The sequence below is a fragment of the Tachyglossus aculeatus genome, chromosome 25, assembly GCF_015852505.1.
Source record: "Tachyglossus aculeatus isolate mTacAcu1 chromosome 25, mTacAcu1.pri, whole genome shotgun sequence".
NCBI classification, from domain to species: Eukaryota; Metazoa; Chordata; class Mammalia; order Monotremata; family Tachyglossidae; genus Tachyglossus; species Tachyglossus aculeatus.
The window spans coordinates 25,070,749-25,090,264 of record NC_052090.1 but is presented as its reverse complement, the minus strand read 5'-3'; the positions used below and the strand labels follow the sequence as shown (position 1 = coordinate 25,090,264).

Below are 19,516 nucleotides of genomic sequence, written 5' to 3'. Positions count from 1 at the left end.
CTCTTTCCCGGGCGCGATCATGGCGGGCGTCGAGTGAGTACCGCGGTCTCCGTCCGGGAATCCGCCGCCATCGGCGCCATCCGTGACCCCAGCCCGCCAACCCCCGCCCCGGGACTTCGCCGGGACCCCCGGCCCCGCGGCCCCGCGCCCGGCCGGGCCCCGGTGGGCGCGATGGGGCGGGGATGGGCCGGGGATGGGGAGCCGAGCGCTGCGGGGGGGAGAGGATGGGGGAGGGCGCCAGCCCGGGCCTCGTGCTCCCTTCCTGTGGCCAACCCCAGCGCGGGGGCTTTCGGGAGCTGTGTGGTCTTGGACCAGTCGTTTCCCCTTCCCTGGGCCTACGTTCCCTCCTCTGGGAAACAGTAATAATGACATTTATTAAGCGTTTCCTACGTGCCAAGCACTGCTCTAGGCGCTGGGGAGGTTGCAAGCTGATCAGGGTGTCCCACAGGGACGGTCTTAATCCCCATTTTACAGATGAGGTAATTGAGGCCCAGAGAATAGTGATGATGGTGGCGTTTGTTAAGCGCTTGCTATGTGCCAAGCACTGCTCTAGGCGCTGGGGAGGTTACAAGATGATCAGGGTGTCCCACAGGAACGGTTTTAATACCCATCTTGCAGATGAGGTAACTGAGGCCCAGAGAATAATGATGATGGTGGCGTTTGTTAAGCGCTTGCTATGTGCCAAGCACTGCTCTAGGCGCTGGGGAGGTTACAAGCTGATCAGGGTGTCCCACAGGGACGGTCTTAACCCCCATTTTACAGATGAGGTAACTGAGGCCCAGAGAATAATGATGATGGTGGCGTTTGTTAAGCACTTGCTATGTGCCAAGCACTGCTCTAGGCGCTGGGGAGGGTACAAGATGATCAGGGTGTCCCACAGGGACGGTCTTAATCCCCATTTTACAGGTGAGGTAACTGAGGCCCAGAGAATGATGATGATGATGGCGTTTGTTAAGCGCTTGCTATGTGCCAAGCACTGTTGGGGAAGTTACAAGATGATCAGGGTGTCCCACAGGGATAGTCTTAATCCCCCTTTTACAGACGAGGTAACTGAGGCCCAGAGAATAATAATAATGATGGCATCAGTTAAGCGCTTACTGTGTGCCAAGCACTGCTGTAAGCGCTGGAGAGGTTACAAGATGATCAGGGTGTCCCACAGGAACGGGCTTAATCCCCATCTTGCAGATGAGGTAACTGAGGCCCAGAGAATAATGATGATGGTGGCGTTTGTTGAGCGCTTGCTATGTGCCAAGCACTGTCGGGGAAGTTACAAGATGATCAGGGTGTCCCACAGGGACGGTCTTAATCCCCATTTTACAGATGAGGTAATTGAGGCCCACAGAATACTGATAATGGTGGCGTTTGTTAAGCGCTTGCTATGTGCCAAGCACTGTTGGGGAGGTTACAAGCTGATCAGGGTGTCCCACAGGGATAGTCTTAATCCCCCTTTTACAGATGAGGTAACTGAGGCCCACAGAATAATGATAATGGTGGCGTTTGTTAAGCGCTTGCTATGTGCCAAGCACTGCTCTAGGCGCTGGGGAGGTTACAAGCTGATCAGGGTGTCCCACAGGGACGGTCTTAACCCCCATTTTACAGATGAGGTAACTGAGGCCCAGAGAATAATGATGATGGTGGCGTTTGTTAAGCACTTGCTATGTGCCAAGCACTGCTCTAGGCGCTGGGGAGGGTACAAGATGATCAGGGTGTCCCACAGGGACGGTCTTAATCCCCATTTTACAGGTGAGGTAACTGAGGCCCAGAGAATGATGATGATGATGGCGTTTGTTAAGCGCTTGCTATGTGCCAAGCACTGTTGGGGAAGTTACAAGATGATCAGGGTGTCCCACAGGGATAGTCTTAATCCCCCTTTTACAGACGAGGTAACTGAGGCCCAGAGAATAATAATGATGATGGCATCAGTTCAGCGCTTACTGTGTGCCAAGCACTGCTCTAAACGCTGGGGAGGTTACAAGCTGATCAGGGTGTCCCACAGGGACAGTCTTAATCCCCATTTTACAGATGAGGGAACTGGGGCCCAGAGAATATGATAATGATGGCATTTGTTAAGCGCTTGTTATGTGCTAAGCGCTGGGGAGGTTGTAAAATGATCAGGGTGTCCCACAGGGACAGTCTTAATCCCCATTTTACAGATGAGGGAACTGAGGCCCAGAGCATAATAATACTGATGGCGTTAAGTGCTTACAATGTGCCAAGCACTGTTCTAAGCGCTGGGGAGGTTACAGGGTGATCAGGTTATCCCACGTGGGGGCTCACAGTCTTCATCCTCATTTTAGAGATGAGGGAACTGAGGCCCAGAGAAGCGAAGTGGCTTGCCCAAAGTCACACAGCCGACAATGGGTAGCAATGGGATTTGAACCCATGACCTCTGACCCCAAAGCCTGGCTCTTTTCCACTGAGCCACGCTGCTTCCCTGGGGAAGCAGGGAATCATTCACTCATTCCATCCTATTTATTGAGCGCTTACTGGGCGCAGAGCACTGCACTAAGCGCTTGGGAGAGGACAAGTCGGCAACAGAGAGGGACGAGTGGGGAGCTCCTATGGCCAACCTGATTAGTTTCTAGACTGTGAGCCTGTTGTTGGGTAGGGACCGTCTCTATCTGTTGCCGACTTGTACTTCCCAAGCGCTTAGTACAGTGCTCTGCACACAGTAAGCGCTCAATAAATGCGATTGAATGAGTGAATGGGTCCAGCCCAGCGCTTGGCACATAGGAAGCTTTCGTGGTTTGAGAGAAGCGGCGTCAGTTAGTGGAAAGAGCCCGGGTTTGGAAGGCAGGTTGTGGGTTCTAATTCCGGCTTCGCTGTGTGACTGTGGGCAGGTCACTTCTCTGGGCCTCGGTTACCTCATCTGTAAAATGGGGATTGAGACTGTGAGCCAACCTGATCACCTTATATCTACCCCAGCCCTTAGAACAATGCTTGGCACATAGCGCTTAGCAGATGCCGTCGTTATTATTATTACTATTAGCACCTTGAATGGAGCTACCCCAGTGCTTAGAACAGTGCTTGGCACTATAGGAAGCTCCTGACAGGTGCCGTTATTATCATTTTTATTAATAAGGGCCGTCCCATAAATAGCCCAGTTGGTGGAGGCCCAGCCTGGGCGGAAAAGAGGGGAAGCGTTCCTCGGGGGCAGGAAATGGGTCTACTGGCTCTGTGGTGTGGTGCTTCTCCCCCAGACGTCCAGTACAGTCCTGGGCACACAGTAGGCGCTCAATAAGTACCCCACGTTGAAAGGCGTTGGGCCGGGCACGATGCCATTTCCCAGACGACGCGCGGGGGTCGGCTTGTCTGGATGGATAAATATTTATTTGTTTATTTCATTTATTTGTACATATCTATTCTATTTATTTTATTTTGTGAGTATGTTTGGTTTTGTTCTCTGTCTCCCCCTTTTAGACTGTGAGCCCACTGTTGGGTAGGGACTGTCTCTAGATGTTGCCAATTTGTACTTCCCAAGCGCTTAGTACAGTGCTCTGCACATAGTAAGCGCTCAATAAATGCGATTGATGATGATGATGATGGAAAGGGTCTTTCAGCACGTTGCGGGAGCTGAAGTCCTCGGAATAATAATAATAATTGTAGTGTGTTTTAAGCACTTACTCTCATGGCTCTGGGGGTCTGGGATTTGGAGGCCGACGGTATTTGCTAAGCGCTTACCCTGTGCCGGGCACTGTACTAAGCGCTGGGGTAGTTAGGAGGTGATGGGATGGGGCGCAGTCCCTGCCCCAGGCAGGACTCCCATTTGACAGAGGAGGAAACTGAGGGACAGAAAAGTGAAATAACGTGCCCAGGGTCACGCGGCTGACAAGTGGCGGAGCTGGGATTAGAACCCAGGTCCTTCTGCCTCAGATGTTTCTCTCTTTTGTAGACTGTCAGCTTGTTAGGCTTGGAAAAGCACTGAGCCCCTTCCTTCCTCTCCCCCTCGTCCCCCTCTCCATCCCCCCCATCTTACCTCCTTCCCTTCCCCACAGCACCTGTATATATGTTTGTACATATTTATTACTCTATTTATTTATTTTACTTGTACATATCTATTCTATTTATTTTATTTTGTTAGTATGTTTGGTTTTGTTCTGTCTCCCCCTTTTAGACTGTGAGCCCACTGTTGGGTAGGGACTGTCTCTATATGTTGCCAACTTGTACTTCCCAAGCGCTTAGTACAGTGCTCTGCACACAGTAAGCGCTCAATAAATACGATTGATTGATTTAGTGGGAAGAGCCCGGGCTTTGGAGTCAGAGGTCATGGGTTCTAATCCCGGCCCCGCCGCTTGTCAGCTGGGTGACTTCGGGGAAGTCACTTCACTGGGCCTCAGTTCTCTCATCTGGAAAATGGGGGTGAAGACTGTGAGCCCCCCGTGAGACAACCTGATCACCTTGTATCTACCCCCGCGCTTAGAACAGCACATAGTAAGCGCTTAACAAATACCATCATTATTACTATTGTTGTTAAGGGCAGTGAACGTGTGCCAAGGTGACGCGCTAATTCGTGAAGCGTTCCATATTGGAGTAGGCAGCGTCGCTCAGTGGAAAGAGCCTGGGCTTTGGAGTCAGAGGTCGTGGGTTCAAATCCCGGCTCCGCCACTTGTCCGCTGGGTGACTTTAGGCAAGTCACTTCCCTTCTCTGTGCCTCAGTTCCCTCATCTGTAAAATGGGGATGAAGACTGTGAGCCCCCCGTGGGACAGCCTGATCACTTTGGAACCTCCCCAGCGCTTAAAACAGCGCTTTGCACATAGTAAGCGCTTAACAAATACCATCATTATTACTATTATTGTTGTTAAGGGCAGGGAACGTGTGTCAAGATGCTAATTCGTGAAGCGCTCCATATTGGAGTAAGCAGCGTGGCTCAGTGGAAAGAGCCCGGGCTTTGGAGTCAGAGGACGTGGGTTCAAATCCCGGCTCCGCCACTTGTCCGCTGGGTGACTTTGGGCAAGTCACTTCCCTTCTCTGTGCCTCAGTTCCCTCATCTGTAAAATGGGGATGAAGACTGGGACAGCGTGATCACTTTGTAACCTCCCCAGCGCTTAGAACAGCGCTTTGCACATAGTAAGCGCTTAATGAATGCCATCATTATTATTATTACTGGATTGTCATCATCAATCATCAATCGTATTTATTGAGCGCTTACTATGTGCAGAGCACTGTACTAAGGGCTTGGGAAGTACAAATTGGCAACATATAGAGACAGTCCCTACCCAACAGTGGGCTCACAGTCTAAAAGGGGGGGGGGGGGGGATTGTCCTCTCCCAAGCACTTAGTGCAGTGCTCTGCACGTAGTAAGTGCCCGGGGAATACGACTGACTGACCCGTGTGGGATTTCCTTTGAATCCGGCAGAACCAAGAAGGTGCCGTCCGCTGAGTCTGGCAGCGCGAAGAAGAAGGGGGCGTCGGGTGAAGCCGGGGGCGCCAAGAAGGCACCGGCTGGTGAGGCCGGCGGCGCCAAGAAGCCAGCGGCCGGTGAAGCCGGCGGGGCCAAGAAGGGACCGTCCGGTGAGGCCGGCGGGGCCAAGAAGGGACCGTCTGGCGGTGCCAAGAAGGGACCATCCGGTGAGGCCGGCGGCGCCAAGAAGGGACCGTCAGGTGAAGCCGGCGGTGCCAAGAAGGGACCGTCCGGTGAAGCTGGCGGTGCCAAGAAGGGACCGTCCGGTGAGGCCGGCGGGGCCAAGAAGGGACCGTCCGGTGAGGCCGGCGGTGCCAAGAAGGGACCGTCTGGTGGTGCCAAGAAGGGACCGTCCGGTGAAGCCGGCGCCGCCAAGAAGGGACCTTCCGGTGAAGCCGGCGCCGCCAAGAAGGGACCGTCTGGTGGTGCCAAGAAGGGACCGCCCGGTGAAGCTGGCGGGGCCAAGAAAGCTCCTGGCGGCGTAAAAAAGGCATCCGCCGCGGGACAGGGCGGCCCCAAGAAGACGCCCGCCGGCAGCACCAAGAAGACGCCAGCCGGTGGATCCGGCGGCGCGAAGAGAAAGGCGCCCGCCGCTGGACCGGGCGCTGCCAAGAAGGCGCCGGGCGGTGCCAAGAGGAAGGCACCCGGCGGCGGTCAGCCTGGAAGCGCGAAGAAAAAGGCGCCGGGCGGCGAGCCGGGAAGCGCGAAGAAAAAGGCGCCGGGAGGCGCAAAGAGGAAGGCGCCGGGCGGCGAGCCCGGAAGCGCAAAGAAGAAGAAGGTGCCCGCCACCGAGGCCGCGGGCACCAAGAAGGCGCCCGAGGCCGCAACCGTGAAGAAGGCCACCGCCGCCGGGGAGCTGGGAAGCGCCAAGAAGGCACCCGCCGGGGGGCCGGGAAGCGCCAAGAAGGTGCTGCCCTCGGTTCCCGAATTGCTCCGGAAAAGGCGGAAGGCTTTTGCAGAGCTGAGGGCCCGGCGTTTGAGGCAGCTGTTGGCACAAAAGAGGGTACGTAAAAACAGTAATCGGGGTGTTTGTGGAGCGCTTATTACCCCAGCGCTTGGAACAGTGCTTTGCACATAGTAAGCACTTAACAAGTACCAAAATTATTATTATGGGCCGGGCGCTGTATTGCGCACCCCCCGGGCAGATCCAAGTAGATTGGGTTGGTTGCCGTCCGGTGGGGAGGCCCCCAGTGTGGGAGTCCCCATTTTTTTTTGGCATTTATTAAGTGCTTACTATGTGCAAAGCACTGTTCTAAGCGCTGGGGAGGTTACCAGCTGATCGGGTGTTGCATGGGGAGCTCACAGTCACAGTCTTCATCCCCATTTTGTATGAGGGAACTGAGGCCCAGAGAAGTGAAGTGACTTGCCCAAAGTCACACAGCTGACACGTGGCGGAGTCGGGATTAGAACCCATGACCTCTGGCTCCCAAGAACGGGCTCTTTCCACTGAGCCACGCTGCTTCTCTAAGCAGCGGATCCGAGCAGATCGGGTTGGACGCCGTCCCGTGGGGAGGCCCCCAGAGTGGGAGTCCCCATTTGAGGGGCGAGGTCGCTGAGGCCCAGAGAAGTGAAGTGACTCGCCCAAAGTCACACAACTGACAATTGGCAGAGCCGGGATTTGAACCCATGACCTCTGACTCCAAAGCCCGGGCTCTTTCCACTGAGCCACGCTGCTTCTCTAGAGGGGCTGGTCAGCGGGTTGTCCTTTGGGATGGGTTAGGGTTCACGTCCAGGGGTCATTCATTCAGTCGTATTTATTGAGCGCTTACTGTGTGCAGAGCACTGTACTAAGCACTTGGGAAGTCCAAGTTGGCAACATCTAGAGACGGTCCCTACCCGACAACGGGCTCACAGTCTAGAAGGGGGAGACAGACAACAAAACAAAACATGTGGACAGGTGTCAAAGTCGTCAGAATAAATAGAAGTAAAGCTAGATTTACATCATCAGAGCACGGGCTTTGGAGTTAGAGAGGTCATGGGTTCAAATCTCGGCTCTGCCAATTGTCAGCTGGGTGACTTTGGGCAACTCACTTCACTTCTCTGGGCCTCAGTTCCCTCATCTGTAAAACGGGGAGGAATCAATCAATCATATTTATTGAGCGCTTACTGTGTGCAGAGCACTGGACTAAGCGCTTGGGAAGTCCAAGTTGGCAACATATAGAGACAGTCCCTACCCAGCGGCGGGCTCACAGTCTAGAAGGGGGAGACGGAGAACGAAACCAAACATATTAGCAAAATAAATAGAATAGAATAGATAGGTACAAGTAAAATAAATAGAGTAATAAATGTGTACAAACATATATACAGGTGCTGTCGGGAAGGGAAGGAGGTAAGACAGTGGGGAGGACTGTGAGCCCCCCGTGGGACAACCTGATCACCTTGTAACCTCCCCAGCACTTAGAACAGTGCTTTGCACATAGTAAGCGCTTAATAAATGCCATCATCATTAACAAAATAAATAGCAAATATGTACAAGTAAAATAAATAGTAATCTGTGCAAATAGATATACAGGTGCTGTGGGGAGGGGAAGGAGGTAGGGCAGGGGGGATGGGGAGGAGGAGAGGAAAAGGGGGGCTCAGTGTGGGAAGGCCTCCTGGAGGAGGTGAGCAGGGGAGGGTGGCTAGGATGGTTGGACGTTTGCTGGTCCCCCAGATGCGTAAGGCCCAGAGGAAAGTCATCTACAAGCGAGCGGAAGCCTACCACAAGGAATACCGGCAGATGTATCGGCGTGAAATCCGCATGGCCCGCATGGCTCGCAAGGTCGGCAACTACTACGTCCCCGCCGAGCCCAAGCTGGCTTTCGTCATCCGGATCAGAGGGTGAGGACCGGGCGGCCGGGAAGTCCCCAAGGCCGGAGACCCACTCCGTCCCATCGGTCGGTGGCGTTTATCGGGCGCTTAGAACTAGTCAGCGCTCAACAAATCGATCAATCAATCGTATTTATTGAGCGCCTACTGTGTGCAGAGCACTGTACTAAGCGCTTGGGAAGTACAAGTTGGCAACATATAGAGACGGTCCCTACCCAACAGCGGGCTCGCAGTCTAAAAGACTAAAAAACAAATACCATCGTTATTAGTAATAATGACAATAACGACATTTGTTAAGCGCTTACTCTGTGCAAAGCACCGTTCTAAGCGCTGGGGAGGTTCCAAGGTGATCAGGTTGTCCCACGGTGCGGGGGGGCTCACAGTTTTCATCCCCATTTTACAGATGAGGTCACTGAGGCATAGAGAAGTGGAGTGACTCGCCCAAAGTCACACAGCTGACAGTTGGCGGAGCTGGGGTTTGAACCCATGACCTCTGACTCCAAAGCCAATGCTCTTTCTAGTCTATTTAATCAGCCGGTGGTATTTATTGGGTGATTAGATCAGTGCTTTGTACCTAGGAAGAGCTTAACAAATACCATCATTATTAGTATTATTACTATTCAATCAGCTGGTGGCATGTTAGGGCGCTTAGAATGGTGCTTGGCACCTTGGAAGTGCTTAACAAATACCATCATTATTAGTATTCAATCAGCCGGTGGCATTTACTTGGCTCTTAGAAGACTGCTTGGCACCTTAAAAGCGCTTAACAAATACCATCATTATTAGTAGTATTATTCAGTCAGCCAGTGGCATTTATTGTGCATTTAGAAAGGTGCTTGGCACCTAGTAAGCGCTTAACAAATACTGTCATTAGTAGTATTATTATTCAGTCAACCGGTGGCATTTATCAGGTGCTTAGAACAGTGCTTGGCACCTACGAAGCGCTTAACAAATGCCATCATAATTAGTATGGTGGCATTCATCAGGCACTTAGAACCATGCTTGGCACCTATTAAACGCTTAACAGATACCTTCATTATTAGTATTATTATCATTCAATCAGCCGGTGGCATTTATCAGGCGCTTAGAACAGTGCTTGGCACCTTGGAAGCAATTAACAAATACCGTCATTATTAGTATTATTATCATTCAATCAGCCGGTGGCATTTATCAGGCGCTTAGAACAATGCTTGGCACCTTGGAAGCGATTAACAAATACCGTCATTATTAGTATTATTATTATTCAATCAGCCGGTGGCATTTATCGGGTGCTTACAACGGTGCTTGGCACCTAAGAAGCGCTTAGCAAATGCCGCCATTATTAATATTATTATTATTATTCAATCATTTATTGGGTGCTTTACCCTGTACTGAGTGCCGGGGAGAGGATGGCCTAACAGTCGGGAGCGGCGATGGTATTAATCCCCACCCCCGGGCACGATAGCAGGGGGTACGCTCGACTTCAGAGTTCCCAAAGCGCTAGACCGTCCGTACACGGTGGGCAGGGAGTGTGGGCTTATTCTGTCCATTCATTCATTCATTCTTCAATTGTATTTATTGAGCGCTTACTGTGTGCAGAGCTCTGTACTAAGCGCTTGGGAAGTACGAGTTGTCCTCTCCCGAGCGCTAAGCGCAGTGCTATGCGGGCAGGAAGCGCTCAGTAAAGGCGTGACTTGCCCACGAGGAACGGACCCTCGGGTGGGGGTTGGGGGTGGACGTCGGGGATGGCGTACGCACACTGGCGCCGATGTGCGAGGGCTGGGCTGTCGAGGCCTCCGGCTTGTCCCGGAACAGTTTGGTTGCCCCGTTCCTGGAGCGGGCTCTCGCCCTGCCCGGAGGGGCGTCCGGGTCACTCCCTGGCATCGGTGCCAGGCAGCTGGGGCGCACGGGACCACCCAGTGGGAGCCTCCTCGGTTCTGCGTGGGTGGCCTTCCAATCAATCAATCAATATCTTATTTATTGAGCGCTTACTGTGTGCAGAGCACTGTACTAAGCGCTTGGGAAGTGCAAGTTGGCAACATATAGAGACAGTCCCCATCCAACGGGGCTCACAGTCTAAAAGGGGGAGACAGAGAACAAAACCAAACATACTGACAAAATAAAATAAATAGAATAGATATGTACAAGTAAAATAAATAAATAAATAAATAAATAGAGTAATAAATATGTACAAACATATTTGCAGGCTCTGCATATATAAATGACATATATACAGGCCATATAGAGAAGCAGCGTGGCTCAGTGGAAAGAGCCCGGGCTTGGGAGCCAGAGGTCGTGGGTTCAATTCCCAGCTCCGCCAGTTGTCAGCTGGGTGACTTTTGGGCAAGTCACTTAACTTCTCTATGCCTCAGTTCTCTCATCTGTATAATGGGGATTAAGATTGTGAGCCCCCCATGGGACAACCTGATCATCTTGTAACCTCCCCAGCGCTTAGAACAGTGCTTCGCACATAGTAAGCGCTTAATAAATGCTATTATTATTATTATTATATACGGGCTCTGCATATCTAAATGACATATATACAGGCTCTGCAAATATAAATGGCTTCCCCATTCTAGACTGTGAGCCCACTGTTGGGTCTCTATGTGTTGCCAACTTGGACTTCCCAAGCGCTTAGTATAGTGCTCTGCACACAGTCAGTGCTCAATAAATATGATTGACCAATCAATCCATCAATCATATTTATTGAGCGTTTACTGTGTGCAGAGCACTGTACTAAGCGCTTGGGAAGTACAAGTTGGCAACATCTGGAGACAGTCCCTACCCAACAGTGGGCTCAGATTGATTGATTGGTTGCCCGGTGCCCGGCCACCACCCCCATGGGGGACAGCCCCCTGCCGTCGGGGGGTGACCGCCTGAGCCTTCTCGCCCCCCCGCCAGGATCAACGGCGTCAGCCCCAAGGTCCGCAAGGTCCTGCAGCTTCTTCGCCTGCGGCAGATTTTCAACGGCACCTTCGTGAAGCTCAACAAGGCCTCCATCAACATGCTGCGGATCGTGGAGCCCTACATCGCCTGGGGGTGAGTCGGGGGGCGGCGAGGACCCCTTCCCCTGTCCCAACAAGAACCCTTCAGTCAGCCTGACCGCTCACCGTTTCGCCCCCCTCTAGCTACCCCAACCTGAAGTCGGTCAACGACCTGATCTACAAGCGGGGTTACGGCAAGATCAGGAACCAGCGGATCGCCCTGACGGACAATTCCCTCATCCGGCGGTCGCTCGGTGAGCCCAGCCCGCTTCCCCTCGTTCGTTCGTTCATTCGGTCGTATTTATTGAGCGCTTACTGTGTGCGGAGCACTGGGAAGTATAAGTTGGCAACATATAGAGACAGTCCCTACCCAACGGTGGGCTCACAGTCTAGTAGGGGGAGACAGATGACAAAACAAAACATATAAACCAAATGAAATAAACAGAATATGTACAAGAAAATAGAGTAATCAAACATATGTAGACATATACAGGTATCTACACAGTCTAGAAGGGGGAGACAGACGACAAAACAAAACATATAAACCAAATGAAATAAGTAGAGTATGTACAAGAAAATAGAGTAATCAAACATATATAGATATATACAGGTATTTACACAGTCTAGAAGGGGGAGACAGACAACAAAACAAAACACATAAACCAAATGAAATAAATAGAATATGTACAAGAAAATAAATAGAGTAATCAAACATATATAGATATATACAGGTATCTACGCAGTCTAGAAGGGGGAGACAGACAACAAAACATATAAACCAAATGAAATAAATAGAATATGTACAAGGAAATAGAGTAATCAAACATATATAGATATATACAGGTATCTACACAGTCTAGAAGGGGGAGACAGACAACAAAACAAAACATATAAACCAATGAAATAAATAGAATATGTACAAGGAAATAGAGTAATCAAACATATATAGATATATACAGGTATCTACATCTATCCACAGGCCAATCATTTTCACATACAGCCATTTAAATACGAAAAACGCTACTGTAGGCTTTCACTCCAACCCAAAAATGAAACACCACTTGGGCAAAGACAGTTGTAGTCGGTCAACGACCTGATCTCCAAGCATGGTTATGGCAAGATCAGGAACCAGTGGATCGCCCTGACGGACAATTCCCTCATCCTGCGGTCAATCAATCAATCAATCAGTCGCTCGGTGAGCCCAGCCCGCTTCCCCTCGTTCATTCGGTCGTATTTATTGAGCGCTTACTGTGTGCGGAGCACTGGGCAGTATAAGTTGGCAACGTATAGAGACAGTCCCTACCCAACGGCGGGCTCACAGTCTAGAAGGGGGAGACAGACGACAAAACAAAACATATAAACCAAATGAAATAAATAGAATATGTACAAGAAAATAAATAAGCAAACATATATAGATATATACAGGTATCTACACAGTCTAGAAGGGGGCGACAGACAACAAAACATAAACCAAATGAAATAAATAGAATATGTACAAGGAAATAGAGTAATCAAACATATATAGATATGTACAGGTATCTACACAGTCTAGAAGGGGGAAACAGACAACAAAACATAAACCAAATGAAATAAACAGAATATGTGCAAGGAAATAGAGTAATCAAACATATATAGATATGTACAGGTATCTACACAGTCTAGAAGGGGGAGACAGACAACAAAACAAAACATATAAACCAAATGAAATAAATACAATATGTACAAGGAAATAAAGTAATCAAACATATATAGATATATACAGGTATCTACATCTATCCACAGGCCAATCATTTTCACATACAGCCATTTAAATACGAAAAACGCTACCATAGGCTTTCACTCCAACCCAAAAACAAAACACCACTTGGGCAAAGACAGTTGTTTTGCTGTATTTTTTATTTTTGGGGGGGGTTTTGCGGGCCTCGCTCTCGGGGGGCCCGGGGTGGGGGGTCCGGGGGGTTGACGTCGGCCCCGTCTCCCCTCCAGGCAAGCGCGGCATCATCTGCATGGAAGACCTGATCCACGAGATCTACACCGTGGGCAAGAACTTCAAGGCGGCCAACAACTTCCTGTGGCCCTTCAAGTTGTCGTCCCCCCGGGGCGGGATGAAGAAGAAGACCACGCATTTTGTGGAGGGGGGGGACGCCGGCAACAGGGAAGATCAGATCAACAGGCTCGTGAGGAGGATGAACTAAAGGTGAATAATAATCTATCAATCAGTCCTATTTATTGAGCGCTTACTGCGTGCAGAGCACTGTACTGAGCGCTTGGGAAGTCCAGGTTGGCAACATCCAGAGACGGTCCCTACCCAACGGCGGGCTCACGGTCTAGAAGATGCAGGCTTCTAATAATAATAAGACTTCTTATGATAATAATAACGGCATTTAGTAAACGCTTACCATGTGCCAAGCACTGTTCTAAGCTCTGGGGAGGTTACAAGGCGATCAGGTTGCCCCATGGAGGGCTCACAGTCTTCATCCCCATTTTACAGATGAGGGAACTGAGGCCCAGAGAATAATAATAATGATAGCATTTATTAGGCACTTACTATGTGCAAAGCACTGTTCTAAGCGCTGGGGAGGTTACAAGGTGATCAGGTTGTCCCACGGGGGGCTCACAGTCTTCATCCCCATTTTATAGATGAGGGAACTGAGGCCCAGAGAATAATAATGATAATAGCATTTATTAAGCACTTACTCTGTGCAAAGCACTGTTCTAAGCGCTGGGGAGGTTACAAGGTGATCAGGTTGTCCCATGTGGGGCTCTCACAGTCTCAATCCCCATTTTCCAGATGAGGGAACTGAGACCCAGAGAATAATAATAATGATAGCCTTTATTAAGCACTTACTATGTGCAGAACACTGTTCTAAGCACTGGGGAGGTTACACAGTGATCAGGTTGTCCCACGTGGGGCTTTCAGTCTTAATCCCCATTTTAATCAATCGATCAATCAATCGTATTTATTGAGCGCTTACCATGTGCAGAGCACTGTACTAAGCGCTTGGGAAGTACAAGTTGGCAACATATAGAGACAATCCCTACCCAGCAGTGGGCTCACAGTCTAGAAGGGGGAGACAGACAACAAAACCAAACATACTAACAAAGTAAAATAAATAGAATAGATATGTACAAGATAAATAGAGTAATAAATATGTACAAACATATATACATATATCCAGGTGCTGTGGGGAAGGGAAGGAGGTAAGATGGTGGGGGGATAGAGAGGGGGACGAGGGGGAGAGGAAGGAAGGGGCTCAGTCTGGGAAGGCCTCCTGGAGGAGGTGAGCTCTCAGTAGGGCCTTGAAGGGAGTAAGAGGGCTAGCTTGGCGGATGGGCAGATGAGGGAAGTGAAGGGACTTACCCAAAGTCACACAGCCGGCAATTGGCGGAGCTGGGATTTGAACCCATGACCTCTGACTCCAAAGCCCGGGCTCTTTCCCGTGAACCACGCTGCTTTAAGTGACTTGCCCAAAGTCACACAACTGACAAGTGGCGGCGCCGGGATATTTTTTTCTTTTTTTAATGGCATCTATTAAGCGCCTACTATGTGCGAAGCACTGTTCTAAGCGCTGATTTCGTGGGATTTGAGCCCATGACCTCTGACTCCAAAGCCCGGGCCCTTTCCACCGAGCCACGCTGCTTTGAATGGCAGCAGAGGAGGGGGTTGCGTTGCGGGGGCTGCCGTGACCCTATCGGAAGAGTCCGAATTTCACGTCTTTTTGTGTTTCTCCTTTCGTCTTCAGGTGTCTACGACAAATCTTTTTCCAGTCGGATGTGATAATAAAGCATCTGTCCCAAAGAAAAGGCCCCGGGCTGCTTCTGTCGTCGGAGGGGCTGGCGGGATGGAGAGCGGAGGGCCCCCCGCTCCCCCGGAGGGGGGCCGCGTATTCTTGGAGCGCCTACTGTGTGCCGGGCACTGTGCTAAGCGCCTTGGCAGGGATACACAAGCCAATCGGGTGGGTAGGGGAGGGCAGTCTCCCACACCTGAGGGGCCGGCGACTTTCGGGAAAGGCCGGAAGAAAGTCGATCCCGGCGGGCCGTGGGATCCATGAGCGCCGACTGGACGTCACTGGAGATTTTTGAGGAGGGGGAATGCTGACGCGTCCCGAATGTTTCTGTAGGAAGATGATCCGGGCAGCGGAGGGAAGTACGGACTGGAGTGGGGAAGAGACAGGAGCTTTGGGAGGTCACCAAGGAAACAGAAACTCCAAGTTCTCCCCTGCTCCAGGCGTCCTCTAATCCCGGACGCAGCCGGCGGGCCGCGGGGAATAATCAAAATTTCCCGCGTGGATTGCCGCTCCCTCCTCCGTTTCGTGTGACACGGAGGAGGTTGAGCCCTCTGAGGTGGTGGCTCGGTCCCGCGGACGCTATCCTCTAACCGTCTAGGGGAAGCCTGGTCGGGGGTGATGTCTTACTCCGTGCCCTTGGATTTTCAGGCCCTGCTAACTCGCACTCGGCTCTTGGGCGCTCGGGTGTTCATTCATTCGTTCGTATTGAGCGCTTGACCGTCGCCCTTGGATTTTCAGGCCCTGCTAACTCGCACTCGGCTCTTGGGCGCTCGGATGTTCATTCATTCGTTCGTATTGAGCGCTTGACCGTCGCCCTTGGATTCTCAGGCCCTGCCAACTCGCACTCGGCTCTTGGGCACTCGGATGTTCAGTCATTCGTTCGTATTGAGTGCTTGACCGTCGCCCTTGGATTTTCAGGCCCTGCTAACTCGCACTCGGCTCTTGGGCGCTCGGATGTTCATTCATTCGTTCGTATTGAGAGCTTGACCGTAGCCCTTGGATTTTCAGGCCCTGCCGACTCGAACTCAGCTCTTTGGCGCTCGGATGTTCATTCATTCATGTATTGAGCGCTTGACCGTCGCCCTTGGATTTTCAGGCCCTGCCGACTCGCACTCGGCCTCTTGGGCGCTCGGATGTGCATTCATTCATGTATTGAGCGCTTGACCGTCGCCCTTGGATTTTCAGGCCCTGCCAACTCGCTCTCGGCTCTTGGGCGCTTGGATGTTAATTCATTCGTTCGTATTGAGCGCTTACTGTGTGCAGAGCACTGGACTAAGCGCTTGGGGTGTTCGCCCGGGAGGGTCTCTGCTAGCGCGTGTCTGGGGAGGAAGAAGAGGCAGGGGTGGGCTCGATGTGCGGAAAATTGAAACATTAAGCCCAAGTGTCTGCTTTTCCAGAATCTTCCATGGCTTCCCGGTCTGCTCTGCAGCCATCAGAAATTCCTGACCGTCAGCTTTAATAATATGTTGCCAGCTTGTACTTCCCAAGCGCTTAGTACAGTGCTCTGCACACAGTAAGTGCTCAATAAATACGATTGAATGAATAATAATGGCATTAAGTGCTTACTATGAGTCAGACATGACTCGCTGGCATAAGACAGTAATAATGGTAGTATTCATTCATTCAATCGTATTTCTTGAGCACTTACTGTGCAGAGCACTGTACTAAGCGCTTGGGAAGTACAAGTTTACTCATTCATTCATTCAATCGTATTTTTTGAGTGCTTACTGTGTGCAGAGCACTGTACTAAGCGCCTGGGAAGTCCAAGTTCACTCATTCATTCATTCAATTGTATTTATTGAGCGTTTACTATGTGCAGAGCACTGGACTAAGCGCTTGGGAAGTCCAAGTTCACTCATTCATTCATTCATTCATTCAATTGTATTTACTGAGCGCTTACTGTGTGCAGAGCACCGGACTAAGCGCTTGGGAAGTCCAAGTTGGCAACATATAGAGATGGTCCCTACCTGACAGTGGGCTTGCGGTCTAGAAGGGGGAGACGGACAACAAAACATTCACAAAATTCATTCAGTCATTTACTGAGCGCTTACTGTGTGCAGAGCACTGGACTAAGCGCTTGGGAAGTCCAAGTTGCCAACATCTAGAGGCGGTCCCTACCCAACAGTGGGCTCATAGTCTAGAAGGGGGAGACAGGCAACAAAACACAACTTATTAACAAAATAAATAGAATAAATATGTACAAATTATTATTATTAATTATTTCCCGGCTCTCTCTCCCGTCTGTGTCGCCTCTGCCCTTGGATCTGTCCCCTCTACGCACCTGACATTCACCCCACCTTCAGCGCTTTCGTACACATCCATACTTTATTTTAGTATTCATTCATTAATCGTATTTATTGGACGCTTACTGTGTGCAGAGCACTGTACTAAGTGCTTGGGAAGTCCAAGTTGGCAACATAGAGACGGTCCCTACCCAACAGTGGGCTTACAGTCTTGAAGGGGGAGACGGACAACAAGACAAAACATTAACAAAATTAAAAAATAGAATATTCTTATTAATAATTATTCCTCTATTCTCTCTCCCATCTGTGTCACCTCTGCCCTTGGATCTGTCCCCTCTAAGCACTTGACATTCACCCCACCTTCAGCGCTTTCGTACACAACCATATTTTATTTTAGTATCTGTCTCTCCCTGTAGACCTGTAAGGAGGAAAAGCGCTTAGAGCAGTGCTTGGCACATAGAGCCCTGGAGAAGCAGTGTGGCTCAATCAATCAATCGTATTTATTGAGCGCTTACTGTGTGCAGAGCCCTGGACTAAGCGCTTGGGAAGAACAAGTTGGCAACATAGAGACAGTCCCTACCCAACAGTGGGCTCACAGTCTAGAAGGCTCAGTGGAAAGAGCCCGGGCTTCGGAGTCAGAGGTTGTGGGTTCAAATCCTGACTCCGCCAATTCTCGACTGTGAGCCCGCTGTCGGGTAGGGACCGCCTCTGTATGTTGCCAACTTGGGCTTCCCAAGCGCTTAGTACAGTGCTCTGCATTCATTCAATCGTATTTTTGAGCGCTTACTGTGTGCAGCGCACTGTACTAAGCGCTTGGGAAGTCCAAGTCGGCAACATGTGGAGACGGTCCCTAACCAATTGTGCTATTTGTTCATTCATTCACTCATTCATTCAATCGTATTTATTGAGCGCTTACTGTGTGCAGTGCACTGTACTAAGCGCTTGGGAAGTACAAGTCGGCAACATATGGAGACGGCCCCTACCCAATTGTGCAATTTGTTCATTCATTCATTCACTCATTCATTCAATAGTATTGACTATTTCCTAAGCACTTAATAATAATAGGAATTGTGCTATTTGTTCATTCACTCATTCATTCAATCGTATTTATTGACTATTTCCTAAACACTTAAGAATAATAGGAATTGTTATTTGTTCATTCATTCATTCAATCAATCGTATTTCCTATTTCCTAAGCACTTAATCCTAATAGTAATTTGTTCATTCAATCGTATTTATTGAGCACACAGTAAGCGCTCAATAAATATGATTGAATGAGTGAATGAATGAATTGTCGGCTGTGTGACGTTGGGCAAGTCGCTTCACTTCTCTGGGCCTCAGTGACCTCATCTGGAAAATGGGGATGGAGACTGGGAGCCCCCCCACCTTGGGACAACCTGATCACCTTGTAAACTCCCCAACGCTTAGAACGGTGCTTTGCACATAGTAAGCGCTTAATAAATGCCATCATTATTATTATTAGAAAAGTGCTTTGCACATAGTAAGCACTTAATAAATGCTATTATTATTATTATTAGAACAGTATTTTGCACATAGTAAGCGCCTAATAAATGCCATTATTATTATTATTAGACCAGTGCTTTGCACATAGTACGCGCTTAATAAATGCCATCATTATTATTAGAACAGTGCTTTGCACATAGTACTTACTAAATGCCATTATTATTATTAGAACAGTGCTTTGTACATCGTAAGCACTTAATAAATGCCATTATTATTTTTATTATTATTAGAACAATGCTTTGCCCATAGTGCTTAATAAATGCCATTATTATTATTATCATTATTATTATTAGAGCAGTGCTTTGCACATAGTAACCGCTTAATAAATGCCATTATTATTATTAGAACAGTGCTTTGCACATAGTAAGCGCTTAATAAATGCCATTATTATTGTTAGAACAGTGCTTTGCACATAGTAAGTGCTTAATAAATGCCATTATTATTGTTAGAACAGTGCTTTGCACATAGTAAGCGCTTAGCTCACCTCCTCCAGGAGGCCCTCCCAGACTGAGCCCCTTCCTTCCTCTCCCCCTCATCCCCCTCTCGATCCCCCACATCTTACCTCCTTCCCTTCCCCACAGCACCTGTATATGTGTATATATGTTTGTGCATATTTATTACTCTATTTATTGATTGATTGATTTACTTGTACCTATCTATTCTATTTATTTTATTTTGGTAGTATGGTTGGGTTTGTTCTCTGTCTCCCCCTTCTAGACTGTGAGCCCACTCTTGGGTAGGGACTGTCTCTATATGTTGCCAGCTTGTACTTCCCAAGCGCTTAGTAC

General features: G+C 49.6%; 1 protein-coding gene across 2 annotated transcripts; it reads left to right on the top strand.

The window, feature by feature from the left end:
- Positions 1-14,972, top strand: RPL7 (ribosomal protein L7). 2 transcript variants are annotated; one of them, XM_038766747.1, is made up of 8 exons: positions 1-33; positions 5,358-5,673; positions 5,707-6,405; positions 8,056-8,222; positions 11,091-11,228; positions 11,318-11,427; positions 13,160-13,370; positions 14,917-14,972. In XM_038766747.1, the coding sequence occupies exons 1-7, from the start codon at positions 20-22 to the stop codon at positions 13,366-13,368; spliced, it is 1,653 nt and encodes a 550-aa protein (XP_038622675.1). In that variant the 5' UTR covers positions 1-19; the 3' UTR covers positions 13,369-13,370; positions 14,917-14,972. The 2 variants fall into 2 exon arrangements, with proteins under 2 accessions (XP_038622675.1, XP_038622674.1); XM_038766746.1 differs by having other exon boundaries at positions 5,358-6,405.
- The last annotated feature ends 4,544 nt before the right edge of the window (positions 14,973-19,516 follow it).